Raw genomic sequence first — 16,862 nt, 5'->3', positions numbered from 1 at the left:
CACAGGCTGAGCCAGGCGGCTCCTCAGCAGAGCAGCAGATCCAAACTGATGCAGCTTGTGTGTGGGATTTAATTGCACATCTTCACAGACATGTTCAAAGAAAGAGTCTTCATGGGCAACATCCACAATCTGATTCTCTGACACAGGTTTCAGCACTAAAGGGCTGTTGAGCAACACAAATATCCCATTCGAATAACTTTCCTAATCTAATCACACAATTACATCAATGGAAGATAAACTCTATTACTGTTATGATGATTACACATTTGTAGTTAAATGATATTTAATTTAAATATTGACAAGAAGCCTAATTGCACAAATGCAGGACAATTTGAGTTAATGTTGTTTTGACAGTAGGCACTGTATGACTGTCCTATAGTGGCAATGCAGAGCACTACGTTGAAGACAGATATAATTGTGTATCTATCTTGTTTAAATTCTAGACCGCAGACTATGTCTTCACCCGTTTATCTAATGTCTTCCTCACATTAGCTCATCTAATCAAGCTTAAGGTCAGTGTCTAGGAAACCAACTGAATGTGTTACACATTCATTGTAGTAAATATAATTTAAAAGCTTTTCTTAGTGTATACTTTGCACCTATGTCAGGTTATTTTTCTTAGGTTGTTATCTGGTGTTTTCAGTAGATTATGTAACTCTAAAGCTCTCTAAATCTACAGACATAGGACAGAAGGAGTACAGCACATTTTCTTACACTTTGAGGTGCTTCTTGAACTAATTTTCGAAATAAGATCAAATGTTGTATCGGCACAAGTACTCTTCCCAGTGCTATATCTTATATGGATGGTTATGTTTTGAGACATGTTCCCCGAGAAACAAAGATATGCACTGCATGAATGCAAGCAGACATTTTGAAAATGATTACAGACCCTTAAACAGTGAAGGCAGTTAATGGTGATGCATATTTTTCATCCCTTATTTACTAGAAGAAACTATAATGTAATTCTAGAAGCTAAAGAAAGGGGGCAGGATTCTACATAGCATACAGAGAAAAGCGTCATTTTCTAGTTAAATTATAGCAAGTACTTTACCTTGCCATTGCAGTTATAAAGTACAGTATATCAAATCTTTAAGAAATCATAATGCATTGGATTGTGTACTACCTTAGAATAATATATGTTCACGTACCCCAGTTGATACAAATAGTTTTAAGGCATCTTAAGAAGCTTGTTGTTCTGCAAAGGTGGTGAAGCAAACTAATATCAAAACAGCTCTATAGTGCAATATTAGTTCTAATCATGTGGAATAATATTTGATCATTTCATTTTTTTTCAGTTTACTTTATTTAAACAGCTCTGCTTTTAGGTACAAAAGTTTAATATGTTCTAAGAATGCCATTTAAAACGTTTTACGCATCACACATTTCCTTACGTTTCGGGATTGTACTAATGCAATAGATGACCCATGTTGAAAGCTTTGAAAATCCGAAATGCTGTTCCCATTGCTTATATAAATCATCTGCGTTAACGTGTGTAATGGATCTCTTATCATGGAATTAGCATAACATTGATGAGACGTTCACCATGTACAAGGATGGGAGAAATTAAATTCATTTTAATAGCAATCTGTTTCTTATGGGAGGACATGAGTGGCCAGCTAATATAAAAAAATGCATAATTGCTTCGATCTTATCCATTCATGTTAATGCCTACTCTTCAGGCTTTAATCGTTTTACTATATTATACTGTACTACAATGTAAGGTACACTACTTTCACTCTGAAGCTCAGCAGTGACTGGTTAACACTACTATGCAGCCATTCACTCAGATTAAGGGAGACCATAATCTTTCACCCAATGTCCGAGAGACGGAGACAGGCTGGCCCTGCTTTCTCCCTCGGTTTCCCGGCTCTCAGGCTAATCCAATCCCTTGTGGCGGGCCTCAAGTCCCCCCGAAGGGTTAGTGGAAGTACCCAGTATTTGCTCAAGACAATTACTATACTATAGATTACATTTAGTAAAATAATTTCATTTGAACATTTACACTACATGAAATACAGATCCGTTTTTAAGATATAAAACACTATTTTCACACATTCTTCAGTGAATGACAAAAGGAGAGTATGGGCTACATTTGTACGCGGTGTCAACTGGATTTCGCCACAATACTAGATTAAACTAAAAGGAGGAACATATTATGAATGCAAGGCTCTAATTCAACAAGGTTGGTAGTAAAAGGGGGGGCTATTTGCCAGCAAAGATAGTGCAGTACTATAAGTGAATAATTAGGAATTTGATCCAGTACTTGCGGAAGGAGGCTTGGAGCTAGATGTGACGTGGGCAGCTGTCGCAGTGCTGAGACGCCATCTTGGAAGGAGTAGATCTTTCCAGAAGAGCGGGGTGACATTCTCTGTTCATTCATTGCCTTTTTTGTAAAACATATTTCCACGAAACTGACTACAAACGGAGCCTAATCTCTCCAAGACACCTTTTAATATGGCAAACCGGAATTTAAAGCAGGTGAAAATTCAAAACAGCTCTCTCTCGCCTGGCACGAAGAACTCGAAGCGCGATTCCGAGTCGCCAGCCGAGCCGGGGCCGAGCGTCGAGGGGATGATGGCGCCGGAGGTTGAGCCTGGCGCCGGGGAGCCGATGGAGATGACCCTGGATTTGAAAAACTTCAGGAAGCCCGGGGAAAAGACTTTTACCCAGCGCTGCAGGCTCTTTGTAGGGAACCTGCCCACCGACCTCACCGAGGAGGATTTTAAAAAGCTTTTTTCAAAATATGGCGAAGCCAACGAAGTGTTTATTAACAGAGACAGGGGCTTCGGTTTCATCCGACTGGTGAGTTTCTCCCCCGCAGCGTTTGCGCAAGATTGCACAGATACTTATTGTATAGCTTTTGTAACCTATAAAGAGAAACGTAAAGGTTTGCACGCTGTGTGTAAATAAACATTAAGAAAGTTGATTTGAAAATATGCACGGTTTGGGATGCTGTTTAATGTATTGCGTTTTCAGTAGCACTAATTGCGTTATTACGCAGGCAGAGAGGCTGGTTATTCGCAACATCCTGAGGTGGTTCATCTTAGTTTAAGTCTAGAAAAAACAATGTATTGAATTGTGCAAGTCACGTACTATTAGCAGTGAAAATACTTGACAAGCAACATGCTGCATAATTTCGGCAAATGAAACGAGCCATCCCTTTTTTAATGCCACTGTAGTGTTATTTGTACTGCCGAGGAGCGTCGCGCCTTCTGTTCTCACCCCCAAAACATGTTCATTTCTGAACGGTCGGCACACGACTATAGTTACATTTACGATAACGGTAATAAAGCGGTCCCAATTGCCCAAATGTAATCACAAGATTCATACAAATAAAACCGATTTGAACACACACGACAAAAATAAATAAATACACATACATTAGATAATACACCATGCGTTTGGATTTGTATGGTTGTTAGTTTCTCATACATGAAGCTTCACATTGCTTGCAGATTTATTCATTGATTTCTAATGTGTGTGGTTTCATGTGAGTGAATTTCTTCAATACAAATACATATTCAGGGTTTATATATTGATTTTATAGAGGTATGGGTTACATTTAAGTTGGGGAAACAGATTAACCCCATCTGTCCTTTAATATAAGTAGAATCAAAGTGGATTTAGTTCATTGAAACCATTGAAAGGAAAACGCTCTTTCTATAGATGAGTGGCTTATGTAAAATTGCAGATGCATTTTGCAGCCTCTTAAAAATAATTACGTGTGGAAGACCGACAAGTTAAGGATTTTTGTCCATACACATTGACAAAGAAAAACGTCCTGGTCAGCTAGTTGTAAAGATAGCTATGGTGTGAGGGGAACGGTATATGTTATTCTTAAGGATTTGTGTTTACAATTGTCAAGAAGAGAAACGGCATGACGTAAACAGTCCAGATAAAGCAGAGATATGGCAGCTGGCTCAGTAACATTTTGGCAGTGTTGAGCTGTACACCTGGTCACCGCTGTCAGGATAGAAGCAGCACAAAATATACAGGCTTTTACATTTTGGCATAAGATTAAATATTGAATCCAGTTGAACCTGAATGCTCTGTCAAAGCTCATTTCAATACTCTCTGCTGCTGTAGGTCCATGTATGTTTTCTGAGGTTGTAAATTATATTAGTCTTTAAAATTAGATTATTTGAACATTTATTAATGTATGTAAAGTGCATTGTTATTTTTACATCGCATCATTTGGAAAATGTGGATTACATACTATACTGCCGATGTATTAAACACTCAATGAAATACTTGATAGAGATTAACCAGTATTTTATGTTGAATCATGCATACAAATGCATGCACAGTTGCTGATGTCTAAATGCCTGCGATTAACCTGCATGTAGAATTTCATGTTCCCCTACTATATATATATATATAATATACATTTTTTTTACACTAGTATCTGCATTTGATCGTGTATCTGACAGACATTGGTCAATATTACAGAAGTTATCGTATTTTCTACAAGCTAATCTTAGTTTAAAATGGCAGATGCCAGTCATCTGTATTCACAGTATACTGATATAAATCAGAACATTTTAATCTAATTAAAATATCTGTATCCATAGTAACACTAAAACATTATGCATTAAAAAAGTGATCCACTTTTAAACTGGGTGCATAAAATAAGTTTATTAAGGCTAAATATGAATATTCCTAGTTACTTAAGTTGCATTGTTTTTAGAGTAAGTTCTCCAAATGGATTAGTTACAAATCAAACACTGTTTTTAAACCCAGCAATACAAAATATTTTTAAAAGTTGTGCTTTAAAATAAGTCGTCCGTATTTCTAATTACGAGAACTTTCCATTGGAACCTGCTTATATTAAATAATCTGTTTTAGGATCTTACTCTAAACTTTAAGCTTAGTTTGGTCTTTTTCTGTGTTATAACATTAAGCAACTTATATTGTCCCAAAAGATTTTATACATTTTCAAAACTTTCTTATTGAATGAAATGGTATGTACCTTTGAACTATACTCTTGAGTTCTGTGTGAATACTGGCTTTTAGTCTTGTACATATAATGAAAAATAAGTCCAACTTTTTTTTTTTTTTTTTTTTTTTTTAGGAAACCAGGACTTTGGCTGAGATTGCAAAGGCTGAACTGGATGGCATGATCCTCAGGAACAGACCTCTTCGCATTCGTTTTGCCACTCACGGCTCTGCCCTGACTGTGCGGAACCTCTCTCCGGTGGTATCCAATGAGCTGCTGGAACAGGCCTTTTCTCAGTTCGGTCCGGTGGAGAGAGCGATCGTGGTTGTGGATGACCGTGGCCGACCCACTGGGAAGGGCTTTGTAGAATTTGCTGCCAAACCTGCTGCTCGGAAAGCTTTGGACAGATGTAACGAGGGAGCATTTTTAATGACAACGTAAGTATGCAGTGATTATTACATTTCTTTGGAATCAATCAACACTTAATTCCTTAAAAGAGGGAGAAGTTGGAGCTAATGGCAGATATTTAAATATATAGATATTTATTATTATCATTATTAAGTTTAATGCAATTTGTTTTAATGGTTGCAACCTTTGAAATTCCTTTGGAATGTAACTGGCTCATATTATCCCCAGGTCACCCCGTCCTGCCATTGTTGAGCCGACAGAACAGTTTGATGATGAAGACGGTCTTCCAGAAAAGCTGTTGCAGAAAACGGCGCAGTATCACAAGTATGTCTTTGTAATCATTTTTTTTTTTTATTAACTCTGATTTGTCACAGGTTTGTGAATGTCATCATTTTATGGTGAAATGATGGGAACATTATTTTCCTTCCTTGTTATTGACTTTTGACGATTGATGATATTTGCCATAAACTAATTGGACTATATATGTATGGGTGTATGTGTATGATTTGTATAAAAGTACAGATTGTAAGAAAAAATAATATCACCTGAATTAACTTTTAGCTACAGTTCTTTGAGCCTCTGAATACATTTGGAGGCTACTGCATATATTTATTTTAAGTGGCATTTAGTCTGTCACCCTTAAAGGCAAGTACATATGAGATTAGCTGAAGGTTGATTTTGTGAATATCTGTTTTGTAGGGAAAGAGAGCAACCCCCCCGGTTTGCTCAGCCAGGCACATTTGAGTTTGAGTATTCATCTCGATGGAAGGCCCTGGACGAGATGGAAAAGCAGCAGCGGGAACAGGTGGACCGAAACATCAGAGAAGCAAAAGAGAAACTAGAGGCTGAAATGGAAGCAGCTCGCCATGAACATCAGCTCATGTTAATGAGACAAGGTAGGCCCGAGTTTTGTAGTTGCCTTGCCTTTGAAGATGAATACAAACTGCTATTTCAGTCAACAATCAGATCGCCCGCAGCTAATCCACCTTGAAGGTTGATCTCATCAGATACAGTATGACTGCAGTATTTTTATGTTCTTGTATCAAGCTATTCTATAGAAATGGTCTGTGCTAGCATTGCAAGTGTATTTTAAGCAAACCTAAAACATTTCTATGATGTCATCCCTTGATCTTTCAGTTGATTATACCTACAGATCATCTAATTAAAGTGGTTGTGTGGCTTTGAAGAGAAGGGGAGTGTGGGGCAGATGTATTGTTGATTATCTTAAGCCACACTTTGAGTTTACGAATCCACAGTCACAACAATTAGTCAGAAAAGCTAAATGTCAGTTTATTAAGCAGCAATTGGTTGAACAATTATACTATGGCTATTACACATTTTAAACGTTACACTTAAACAGTTTGCAATTTAATTTGGTAATATATATCCCACAGCCTGTTCTATACATAATGCAAAATATATACCTATTATCAAGTAAAACTGTTTCATAAATAACTAGTCTTCTCTTTTATACAAACATGTAGTAGCTGTGGATCTGATTAAAATCCTTCAAATTAATTTGGTAAATATTCCATGTAATATTGCTGTAAAACTGCCACCAATTTGCTTTACTTTCTTACTTCAACAACAAAACTAAGCCTGAATGACTAGCAATATCCATAGTTTTGAAATCTCAATTAATTGCATGAACACCAGATTTAAACCTATTGGTTTCATGAAACCATACTTCAGATAAGATTTTTTTTCTCGATTACCTTCCAAAACCCAATCCTTGGCCTTGGCATGGAGTTAATAAGCAACACTGACAGGTTTACCACAACATTCCTCTTCATTAAAGTCCTTAGTTTCTGGCTTCATGTTTCTGATGCCACTTTAATGTTCTAGATCTGATATATAAAACTATTGTTTTCACTTACAACAAAAAAGGTTGTCTGTGTCAGCAGGGTTCAATTTCTGAGGAACTCATGATAACAGCACATAATAAGTGATAAAAAAAAAGGCTAATTACCATTATTCCTATACCAAATTACCAATTAAATGAATCTCATTAATCTATTGAGTACCATTTGGGGATAAATATTTTAAGTGGCATAAACCACAGTTAGTATTGAATGGAGCAAAAATGTATATTGTCCCTAAAGGCACCTGAAATGGTGGATTATTTTGCAGATTCAGTACTTAATCATGGTTTATCCCTTACATAATACAGATAGGTTTAATAAATTAAAATTAATTGAAGAGAAATTTGAATTGTTGCTGTATTTTGTTTTTTATAGATCTTATGAGACGCCAGGAAGAGTTGAGGCGCTTGGAAGAACTCAGAAACCAAGAGCTTCAGAAACGCAAGCAGATAGAAATGAGGTATTCTTTAAAAGTTCTACCTGCCTTTGGAAACAGTATTTAAGACACAATCCTGACACTAGATACAATATTGTCATCCTGAGAAAAATACAATGCTTGGTTTGATGGCTGTGTCATGTTTAATTTATAATTAATAGATTTTAATTAGGACTGTCTTCGAAGGTTCGAACGTTTGAAGGTTTGTTCGGTTTCCAGACCTTTAGAGGCTTTTACAAACCGTTGAAGGTTTGCCACGTGACAATCACATTTTTTTTTTCCCCCTCTCTTGTTAATAGAAATTAACAATGTTTGAATACTGTAGTGTGCCACCGCACCCAATAAAGGGTTAAAGGGTGAAAAGGCGGTGCGGTCGGGAGGAGTGTAGGGAGAGAGAATAAAAGGTGAATGGAGGTGGAAGGAGTCCGTATGTGTGTGTTCAGTCCCTGAGACCTGTTTATATTGCAGAAATAATAAATACAATTATTTGTTGTTGCACCCGCAATGATGATTTGTGTCTACTCCTTGGAAACCCCTGCAATCGTTACAATACTAAACCACACTTAAGATGTCCCTCATAGCCTATCTTAATTAAAACATTTGATTTGTATACTGCCCATTACTTAAATAAGTTATTGGATATAACAAATTTCAAACCCATCATAAAAAGCCCCTCAGTTGCCACTGTCGTGTCAGCAGACATTGGACCAGATTACATTTAAACAATGTATTTTGAAAATATATATGATTACACTGATAGCCTATATATTTATATTTTAATCTCCATCTTTACAGCAATGTGTTGAGCAATATAATCAATTGTTAAACAAAACAAATGTTTTGACACAGACAGGCTTGAAAAAATAGCTTGGATTTTCATAGAAACGGGCAATGCTCCTTCTGAATGTGTTCCCTTGAAATGTGTATTTGTGAGCAGTAAAGAAGCGGCTTGATTCTGAGGATTTCATTTTTCTGTCTTAATGGTTCTCAACCAATTACTTGTTGACCATGGAATTAGACAGGTAAGTCTGTAGCCATTTCCTGTTTTTAAAGAGTCAGAATTCTTTATTGCACAGTGATAAATATAGTGTAAAAGTGTGTTCATGTTGTATTATTGCACCTTATTTGTATTTAAAAATGCATTACAAATCTGTATGACATGTCTGACAAATTAAGTGTTTGCCTGATAGCCCATATCATTGAATATATGTAGTATTGCATGTAGGGCTTTTGTTAAATATTTTGTTCAGATTGCTGTTACTATTTGTATGTACTGTATACTTTAAATGTCAAAATGGGGGAGTAACTGACACGAGACGTGTGCAACACTGGTCATAATGACGGTGCCATCTTGTCTTGTTTTTCCTGCTAAATGGCAAATGTTCTTGTTGTGATGATAGGCATGAAGAGGAGCGCAGGCGCCGCGAGGATGAAATGATGCGCCAGCGCGAGCAGGATGAGATGAGACGCCAACAAGATGGGTTCAAACCTAACTATATGGATAACGTGAGTACCAACGTTTCTCTCGACGTTCAACTGGAAGTGTTTGTAGCAGAAGGAAAAACGTTAAAAGCAACACTGAAAGAAGATAAGCTTGTGTGCTTCCCTTACATGCTTTGTTGACATTTCTGCATGCATTTGAGATGGGTGGTATAACTGTCAATTTTATGATCTGAGTAACATGAGTTATTTAAAACAATAATAAGAGAAAAGGGAGTATACAGGGGCTGAAATTCAAGCAATTGTTGCAGTTTTCACACTAAACCGAGGGATCTTGTTTATGCTATCCTGTTCTTCCTTGTGGAACAAAATTTCAAACGCTTCTTCAAACTGCCAGGACGATTTGCCGTTGATCAGAAAAGGTGGCAAAGCTGCTCATGCTGAAGTTTGAGTGCTCTGTATGCAGATAGTTGAGTTTAGCTCCAGCATGCCTTACATGCACCACACCTGTGGTGTCTTTTTGGCAACCTGTTGTGCTCATGATGAATGCCTTCTGAATGAAGTTGTACAAGTGAATTTAAAGATTACTGTAAAATGTATATCTTTTGTAGTAGCTTTGACAGGCTAGATATGTAGTTAAAATGTGATAACCGCTGAATTAGAATTGCACTCCTTTACCACAACTTTTTACACTTAAAGAATGGTTTTGTTAATCCAGTAGATGCTGTCAGATAATCCTCCAAAATTACTGAATTCTCGTTGTCATGTAGTTAAGTACAAAGTGTACACTGTTGGCCTGCACATTTTTACAGTGCAGTGCATAAACATGGTCTGTCTACTGGAAACTGTTGTACTTGCAGGATGTTTAACAGAAACCCTCTAAAATTAATTCACACTGGACACTTCCAACCTTCATACCTTTGCATAGGAACTGTCATGTAACAGGATTGCCTTTTACTCAGTTGTACATTACACTTATCAAACACACTTCAGGCATGTGGGCTAAATGTTATCTTGGACCGTTGTTAATAGACATACTTATTCTGTTAAATGACATTTGTTTGTTTAAGGTTTTATGAAATATTTGATAGTCAGAATTTCTACCCCTCGTATACTTGGAATAATACCATTAATCTGTTGTTCATAGTTTATTTGGTTTTATGTCAGCAAATAGTTTCTGAAGCATTGGCTTTATTAAGCATTTTAAGACTCAAATATTTTCATGGTTTCTTAATGCCTTTGTGAAATGGCTTCACATAGGAAACTATACATGAAGACAACTCAAAAGTGCATAGTTTCCAGTGACATACTAAACCTTCATGTATTTTTTTAAAGCAATTTATGTAAATATATAGAGGCTATGTACAGTGTTATTCCCTTTCATTTCGTGATGATTCATTAACTAAAAAACAACCCATTTTGGTGCTACTTTTGAATAATAATAATAATAATAATAATAATAATAAAAAAGCTATAAACTGAAACTGTTGGTCCCTAGTTTCAAGAGAGATTGTAATTGCTAGCAGGGACCAAACTGGCATATTCTGAGAATCTTTCTTAGGAATAATGATCTAGTGGGTTTGTGAACTAAAAATATACTGACATCCAACCCTTCTAGTTTGTTTAATTTACTATGTTTCACACAAAATCTTTGTGTTCATCATTTTTGATGAAAGTGAACCTCTCAATGATCAGTGACATCATTGGTTTTAAATCATAATAGTTTTAAATGGAGAAGCTAACACTGTGGTAACTCAGATACACATTGAGATGGATTATTTTGTTTCAGGAAGAAAAATAATTCAGCACATGATTCCATAGTGTGAAAGTGTGATGCAACGTCATACTCTGAATTCCAGAAATTCAGTAATTATACAAACAAGTTCATAAAAACATTCTCCAGTGCATCTTTCTTCTACCTTAAAGCTCTGCATTATTTATGATGTTATTTTATCGTCTAATGCTTATATTCATTTGTATTTTCAAATATGTTTTTCTACCTGGTATTTTTCACTAGTCTGTAACATGAATTAATGTATGGCTAAGCTTTCTTAGACCTGATCTTTGTTTCTGGTGTAGTACTATACCTGTGATGTGCGTCCATTACAAGGCTGGGAAAATACTTTACCTCTCCATGGATGTTATTTTTTACTATAATATACTGCATGGGAAGGCAATACCAACCCTTTGAGGGCTGGGTTCCTGTAGGTTTTGTATTTACCCATGATATAGCAACTGGTTTAGACCTGGAGTTGACAGGTAATCTGACTTCTCATCCTAATGACTTCAATTATGCAATTAAGACACAAGGTGGAATGAAAACCAGAAACCCCTTCATTTATCGAGAGCTGGAATTGCCTTCCCCTGACGTACAGTATTTGAACCATTTGTTTAATGTTTTTTTCTTGAAATATCAAAGCAAGTACTTAGAAAATTGGCAATATACATCAACTACATTTTTAATTTACAGATTAATATTTGTGTTGCCATCTTAAGTGTTTCAAATGTACTTCCGTACAGAATTGATGTAGTTTTGGCCCTAAAGGTTAATTTGAAAGTACAGTGTCATTGTATACTTTTATGCATTATTTGTTATGTTGTGATGTCCTAACCTAATTACTTTTTTCTTTTCATTCTGTTACCGAAAGATCGTAAAGGCAGAGGACATGCTGGAAAGTGATTTATTAAACTACATTCACTCCACTGTGCAATACTTAAGAGCGATTAGTTGATTATATACATTCCATGGTGCTTTAGATAACTTTGTTCTCAATCATGTCAGGAAACATCAGTGGGCAGCAATCTTCACTAAGACCAACATTTTAGTAGGAAAAAATATATATATATCTAATTGGCAATTAATGTATGTTTATACCATATGCTGAGATTAAACAAATGTGTATATATTACCATTGTATAACCCTATTCTATTAAAAGTTCAGTATTGCATAAAAATAAGTAGAACAGCCAACATACTGGGTAAAATAGACTTTTAGTTATGCGTTTGCCTATACTCCAGCAATCATATTTTTCTTACCTTTTGAATTGATGGTAAGTATGTAAAACTCATGAAGAATATTAACCTTTTTTCCTATAGTGATTCCTTACATTATATGGCTGTTTCCATGTTTTATATATTCTCATGGACTCATCTGTAATATAAGGATTATACAATTAGACGATTCAGTAAGGTGAACCTTCTTGGATTTCTTAGTCCATTTGTAATTGTGACAACTTTGTTAATTGCAAGTCGTTGTTAAATTTTCCCGACCCAAGCTAAAAATATTGTATTTTGTAATTGAATTACAGTAAGAAATATTTGACATCTCTGTTCTGTTGCCATCATTGACTTTATTTATACCTGATATCAATTTGAACTTTTTTGTCCCTGTAATTTTCACAAAGAAAATGTCAATGCATGCATTAATTATTTTGATTATTTTATTATTCCTTCCGTTAGTGTTTTACTCCAGGTATTTCTTCAATTATAACACCATTGATCTTGCCTCAAATTATACCCATAATAGAGGATTAAGTGGTCTCCCAAAAGTATGCCAAACACTTCTACCTTTCCTTTAATATGTTATGTGTTTAGATAGACCCTGAAAAACTCACTCAAATGGCTTAGAACAATTGATGCTCCCTCAGGATTACACTTTTCTGTGGTAAAACCAGTTCCTGTGTCCACCTGTCTAGAGCACTGCTAATTCAAATATTAATTTAAATTTAAGTAGTAATCTGTGTGCGGCTTTGTCAAATGCCACTTGACATTTAAGAACACATACCTGACAGAGTTGGCAAGTTTTTATTTTCCTCAGCAAGATCTACCTCGTGAAATCTATGGTAATACATTTTAGGCATTGTGGATCTACTAAATACACTTTTCTTGTTATTAATTTAATGCTTTCAAACAAATTATACTGATGGGTCTACAGATTAGTGATTCATCAAAATTTTTCTTGATACAAATACTGAGTTAGCATGCTACCTGCAAAATAATGCATTAAAATGCATGTAGATTAATGTACTTATACCCAGAGAACTCTGCAGTGGAAATAATAGAAACCTATTTTTTATATATACAATATATGCAGGTCTGCAGGAATATGATTTGGAATTATGCCATAACCTAAGTGTCTCAACTCGGGGAATAAATCTGTAAAATGCTTACCTAAGTGCTAAAATGTAAACTTCACTAATCTTTGTGTTCAAAGCAAAACAATTGTTTTCTTGAATCACTGACTCAGTGCAGTGCCTTAAGGGCCTTTCACTCTGGCCTAGTCACATCAAGGCATGAAAATCCGGCATGAACTTTTTGTTTAAAAAAATAATTATATATATATATTTGGAAACTTTGGACTGGCTGCGTCAAGTTAAATTGACGTCATCAAAAAGTCAAATTCCCATAGGTCGTGGTTAATCAGTCTTCAGTTAAAAGCACAGTTTGAAGCATAATTTTATTTATATCATATACAATTACACATTTAATAAGACTGAATTGACTTCACAAATTTGATCAAGCTTTGTTCGAATGATCTTCATGGTTCTCTTCTCGCAGTAAATTATCCTGATTTTAAGAGAACTTAAGTTTTTAGGCTATAAGCATTGTCATAAACTGACATACTTGTGTGCCATAAACTTTTGTGGATGGATTTATATTAAATTTCTTGGATGAAATCATGAATGGTATCCTAATTCTATATACTTTTCTTTGCTGCAATGAATGTTTCATAATTCTCTATTCCTCAGGTTAAACCCAGTATAGTATTTCCCATTATGTGTAAACCATGCCATTTATTTATATGTGTAACTACCCTGTATCACTATGGTAACCACATTGGATGTTTACACTGACAACCTGTTATATCCCACATCCTTACCATGTCATCCGCTCTGCTTTTAAAGCTTTCCCTTTATCAATCTGCTGAACAACAGCATTTGAACACAGCTGTCTGATTCCCTAATAATTAGGATTTGATGATCAAACTCCATTGCTTTAATCCAAGTGTTGCTTTAGTACGACTCAAAGTTGTGATTTTTACTGGTTCTTATCAAGACAAAAGTGAACTAGAGTAAATGGATTATTCATGATCTATGTAAACATTCTGAGGGGGAGGGGCTTGGGTGGTCTTCGTGTGTTCTGTAGTAGCCACCTGCAATTTCATACATTTCAATATGGGAGTGGTCCATTTATGTTTCAGTCCAGCCTCATGCTGACACTTAAATATTAACTGAGCCCAACTATAGAGATTCTTCCACAGGTGGGGTGGAGGTGGTTTGGGCACTTAAAAGAAAGTGCTTCAGATACCCTTCACAGTGCACAATCTAATGGGGAAACCTGTAACCTCCTTGTTGCAGATCTGTAACCTGTGGAATTGGGTTTAAATGTGATCTGCTCTAGCCTGTTGTGTTAAACCCCTCTTTCGGAGGTCCTTTCTTCTATTCATAAGTTGATGGTTTTGTTCCTTTTCTGACCCCATAATAATGACAAAGATCTTTGTCTCAAATCATGTTCCTATGTGAACATCTGGTTTTTATTTTAAAATGAGTGTTATTACAGATAAATGGATCTATATATATATAATACATTTGTTCCATTTGAGGTCATACATAAAAAGCATTTAGAATTTACATATTTAGAAGTGCAGTACAATGAAGCCCTGTACCTACAAATACTATTTTTAGATTTCCACTACATCAAATATTCTGGCCATATTTGAATGCAGAGTTCAAATTCCATGTCCTGGGGTATTTCTTGAGCATCTTTTTTTATTTCAGTGTTTTACTAGATTCAGTCAAGTCAAAGCCATGGGTGTAGAACTGCAATCCAGTGAACTAATGAAGCTATTGAAACATTCCAGGTTCTTTAGACCTGGAATGAAGGACATGCATCAAATGTATAGTCCCTATCTAAAGCACTTAATTTAACTCTTCAACATGACTTTAATACAATACTAATATGAACTTTTTTAGTATTAAGCTATTTAGGTTTAACTGATATTAATATCAACTGTCTAATCCTTTTAGCCAGTAATGGATATTAGTTCATTTAAATCCTATTTTATATGCAGTGAGGATTTTCTGTATGTTTTGGCCCTGTCTTTTATATGTTCATTAATATAGGCAGTAAATCAACTGTCACTTACCCAGAATCTGATGTATGCTTTTAATGTAATTAAAAATATACAAATTGCATATGCTAAAACTAAAATGTATAAATTATCACAACTATAAGGATCTTACTTTGCAAAATGAATATATTCATGAATATATTCATTGTAGCCCTTGGCTTTTCCACTGTTGCTTGTGCAATGTCCAGTTTCATAAAACATAGCAGGTGCCATGATTGCATGCAAGCAATTTCCCTGCCTTGTGAGCTTTAATCCTCCTTACATGTCTTTTTATAATGTTTTAAAATAAAGTTAATGAGTGGACAGTTCCAACTTCACACTCGCTGCAGCCCATCCAAATACCTATACCTGTTACCTGCCACACCTTCCCAATGTGTGTTGCTTCACATCCCTTCCGTCTCCTCAGTCACCGTCTCTCCATTCCTCCTAGTGGGGATGGGGTTCTGATCACCTGGTCCCTGCAGGTGTGCTTCCTTCCACTAAGTAGATTTAAACCAAATCTACATAACTAATAACTACTTATCTATCTTAGGTCTCAAATGGGATTGTTATAGTTCTGAATTGTTCAGTTAAATGAAAGATTAAATTTGCTAAGTGGTGTAAATGTTTATTTTAGGCATAAGAAATAAATTCTCTTGCATGTCTATGGGCTCAGTGTCAGAGAGAATAATCTGTAAAATAGTGTTTAGAAACAAAGAAAAACAATAGTTCAGGAAACGCATGTGACAATAGTTGCATGCTATATGTTTCCTGTGGCACAGTTTGACTTGTTACGTTTCATTTATTAATGTATATTAAGTTATACTTAGTTGTGTAGTGCAGTCAATTTTATAGAGCTGCAGTAAATAACCTTTTACAGAAAACTGTAAAGGGTATATGTTTTCTTTGCTTCTGAAGTTAAAAATGTACTTAAAAAAAAAAAAGCAAAATACATGTAATGTGGGCAAAGTCTTTATCAAGGGTCTGTGGTAAATCACTCTACACGCATTACTTGTTATGTCAGGACTTTTTTTAGGTTGACGGTGCAAACTGTTTTTACTTCCAGAGAGAACAGGAAATGAGAGTGGGTGATATGGGTCCACGTGGAGCGATAAATATGGGAGGTAGGGTCATAAAGCCATAAATAGGCAGCTGTGTTGGGCTTCTTTTATCTGCTAAGCAATGTGTTTGGGACTGTACATTATATGCAATTAAAAAAAGTGATGCAACTGTAATATCGTTTAGCGTGTTCCATGGTCTTCTATTCAGTAGAAGCTGTTCTTACCTTGCTGGGAGAAACTAGGAATGTCATTTTGTCTGTATCCAGAGGTTCCAGGCTATAGTGCCTCAGCACAAGCATGGTTGGTCCCTCCACAGTGCTTGCGTGCCTGTCATCAGCAGCCTCCTATATACGAATCGCAGGTTTATCTGAGGTTCGTTATGCCAAGTTTATACTTAATTTAAAGGTTTTGTGTACATAAATGTTTATCTGGGAATTGAAGTATAAATATAGTGGAAGTCTTTCACTATTTGATATCTGCAGTTATTTTGCTTGGACTTTGATTTCACATGGTATTGCATTACCTACTGAAGTTCTAAGACTAGTTTTGATTTTTTTTTTTCTTCTCACTTGTGGTTACATCTGGTCTCCTGTGTAAAGTTGCATAGTA

The 16,862-nt window shown here is 35.6% G+C and overlaps 1 protein-coding gene across 3 annotated transcripts in view; it reads left to right on the top strand.

Annotated features, from left to right (window-relative positions):
- The first annotated feature begins 2,306 nt into the window (after positions 1-2,306).
- pspc1 (paraspeckle component 1) overlaps positions 2,307-16,862 on the top strand; it is a 41,398-nt gene continuing 26,842 nt past the window's right edge. For 2 of the 3 annotated variants that reach the window (XR_010816983.1, XM_066706478.1), the window contains exons 1-6: positions 2,307-2,802; positions 5,072-5,373; positions 5,573-5,668; positions 6,044-6,240; positions 7,582-7,666; positions 9,043-9,148. Coding sequence is in view for 2 of the 3 variants with exons in the window: in XM_066706478.1 (XP_066562575.1) it covers positions 2,455-2,802; positions 5,072-5,373; positions 5,573-5,668; positions 6,044-6,240; positions 7,582-7,666; positions 9,043-9,148 (1,134 nt within the window). In the remaining variant the exon portion in view is untranslated. Of the gene's footprint in view, positions 2,803-5,071; positions 5,374-5,572; positions 5,669-6,043; positions 6,241-7,581; positions 7,667-9,042; positions 9,149-16,258; positions 16,317-16,862 lie in introns of all 3 variants that reach the window. The other variant, XM_066706477.1, reaches the window with a different exon arrangement.

This window comes from Amia ocellicauda, chromosome 6 (assembly GCF_036373705.1).
Source record: "Amia ocellicauda isolate fAmiCal2 chromosome 6, fAmiCal2.hap1, whole genome shotgun sequence".
NCBI lineage: Eukaryota > Metazoa > Chordata > Actinopteri > Amiiformes > Amiidae > Amia > Amia ocellicauda.
Note: the sequence above shows the minus strand (reverse complement) of the source record. Positions and strands in the feature narration are given on the sequence as shown.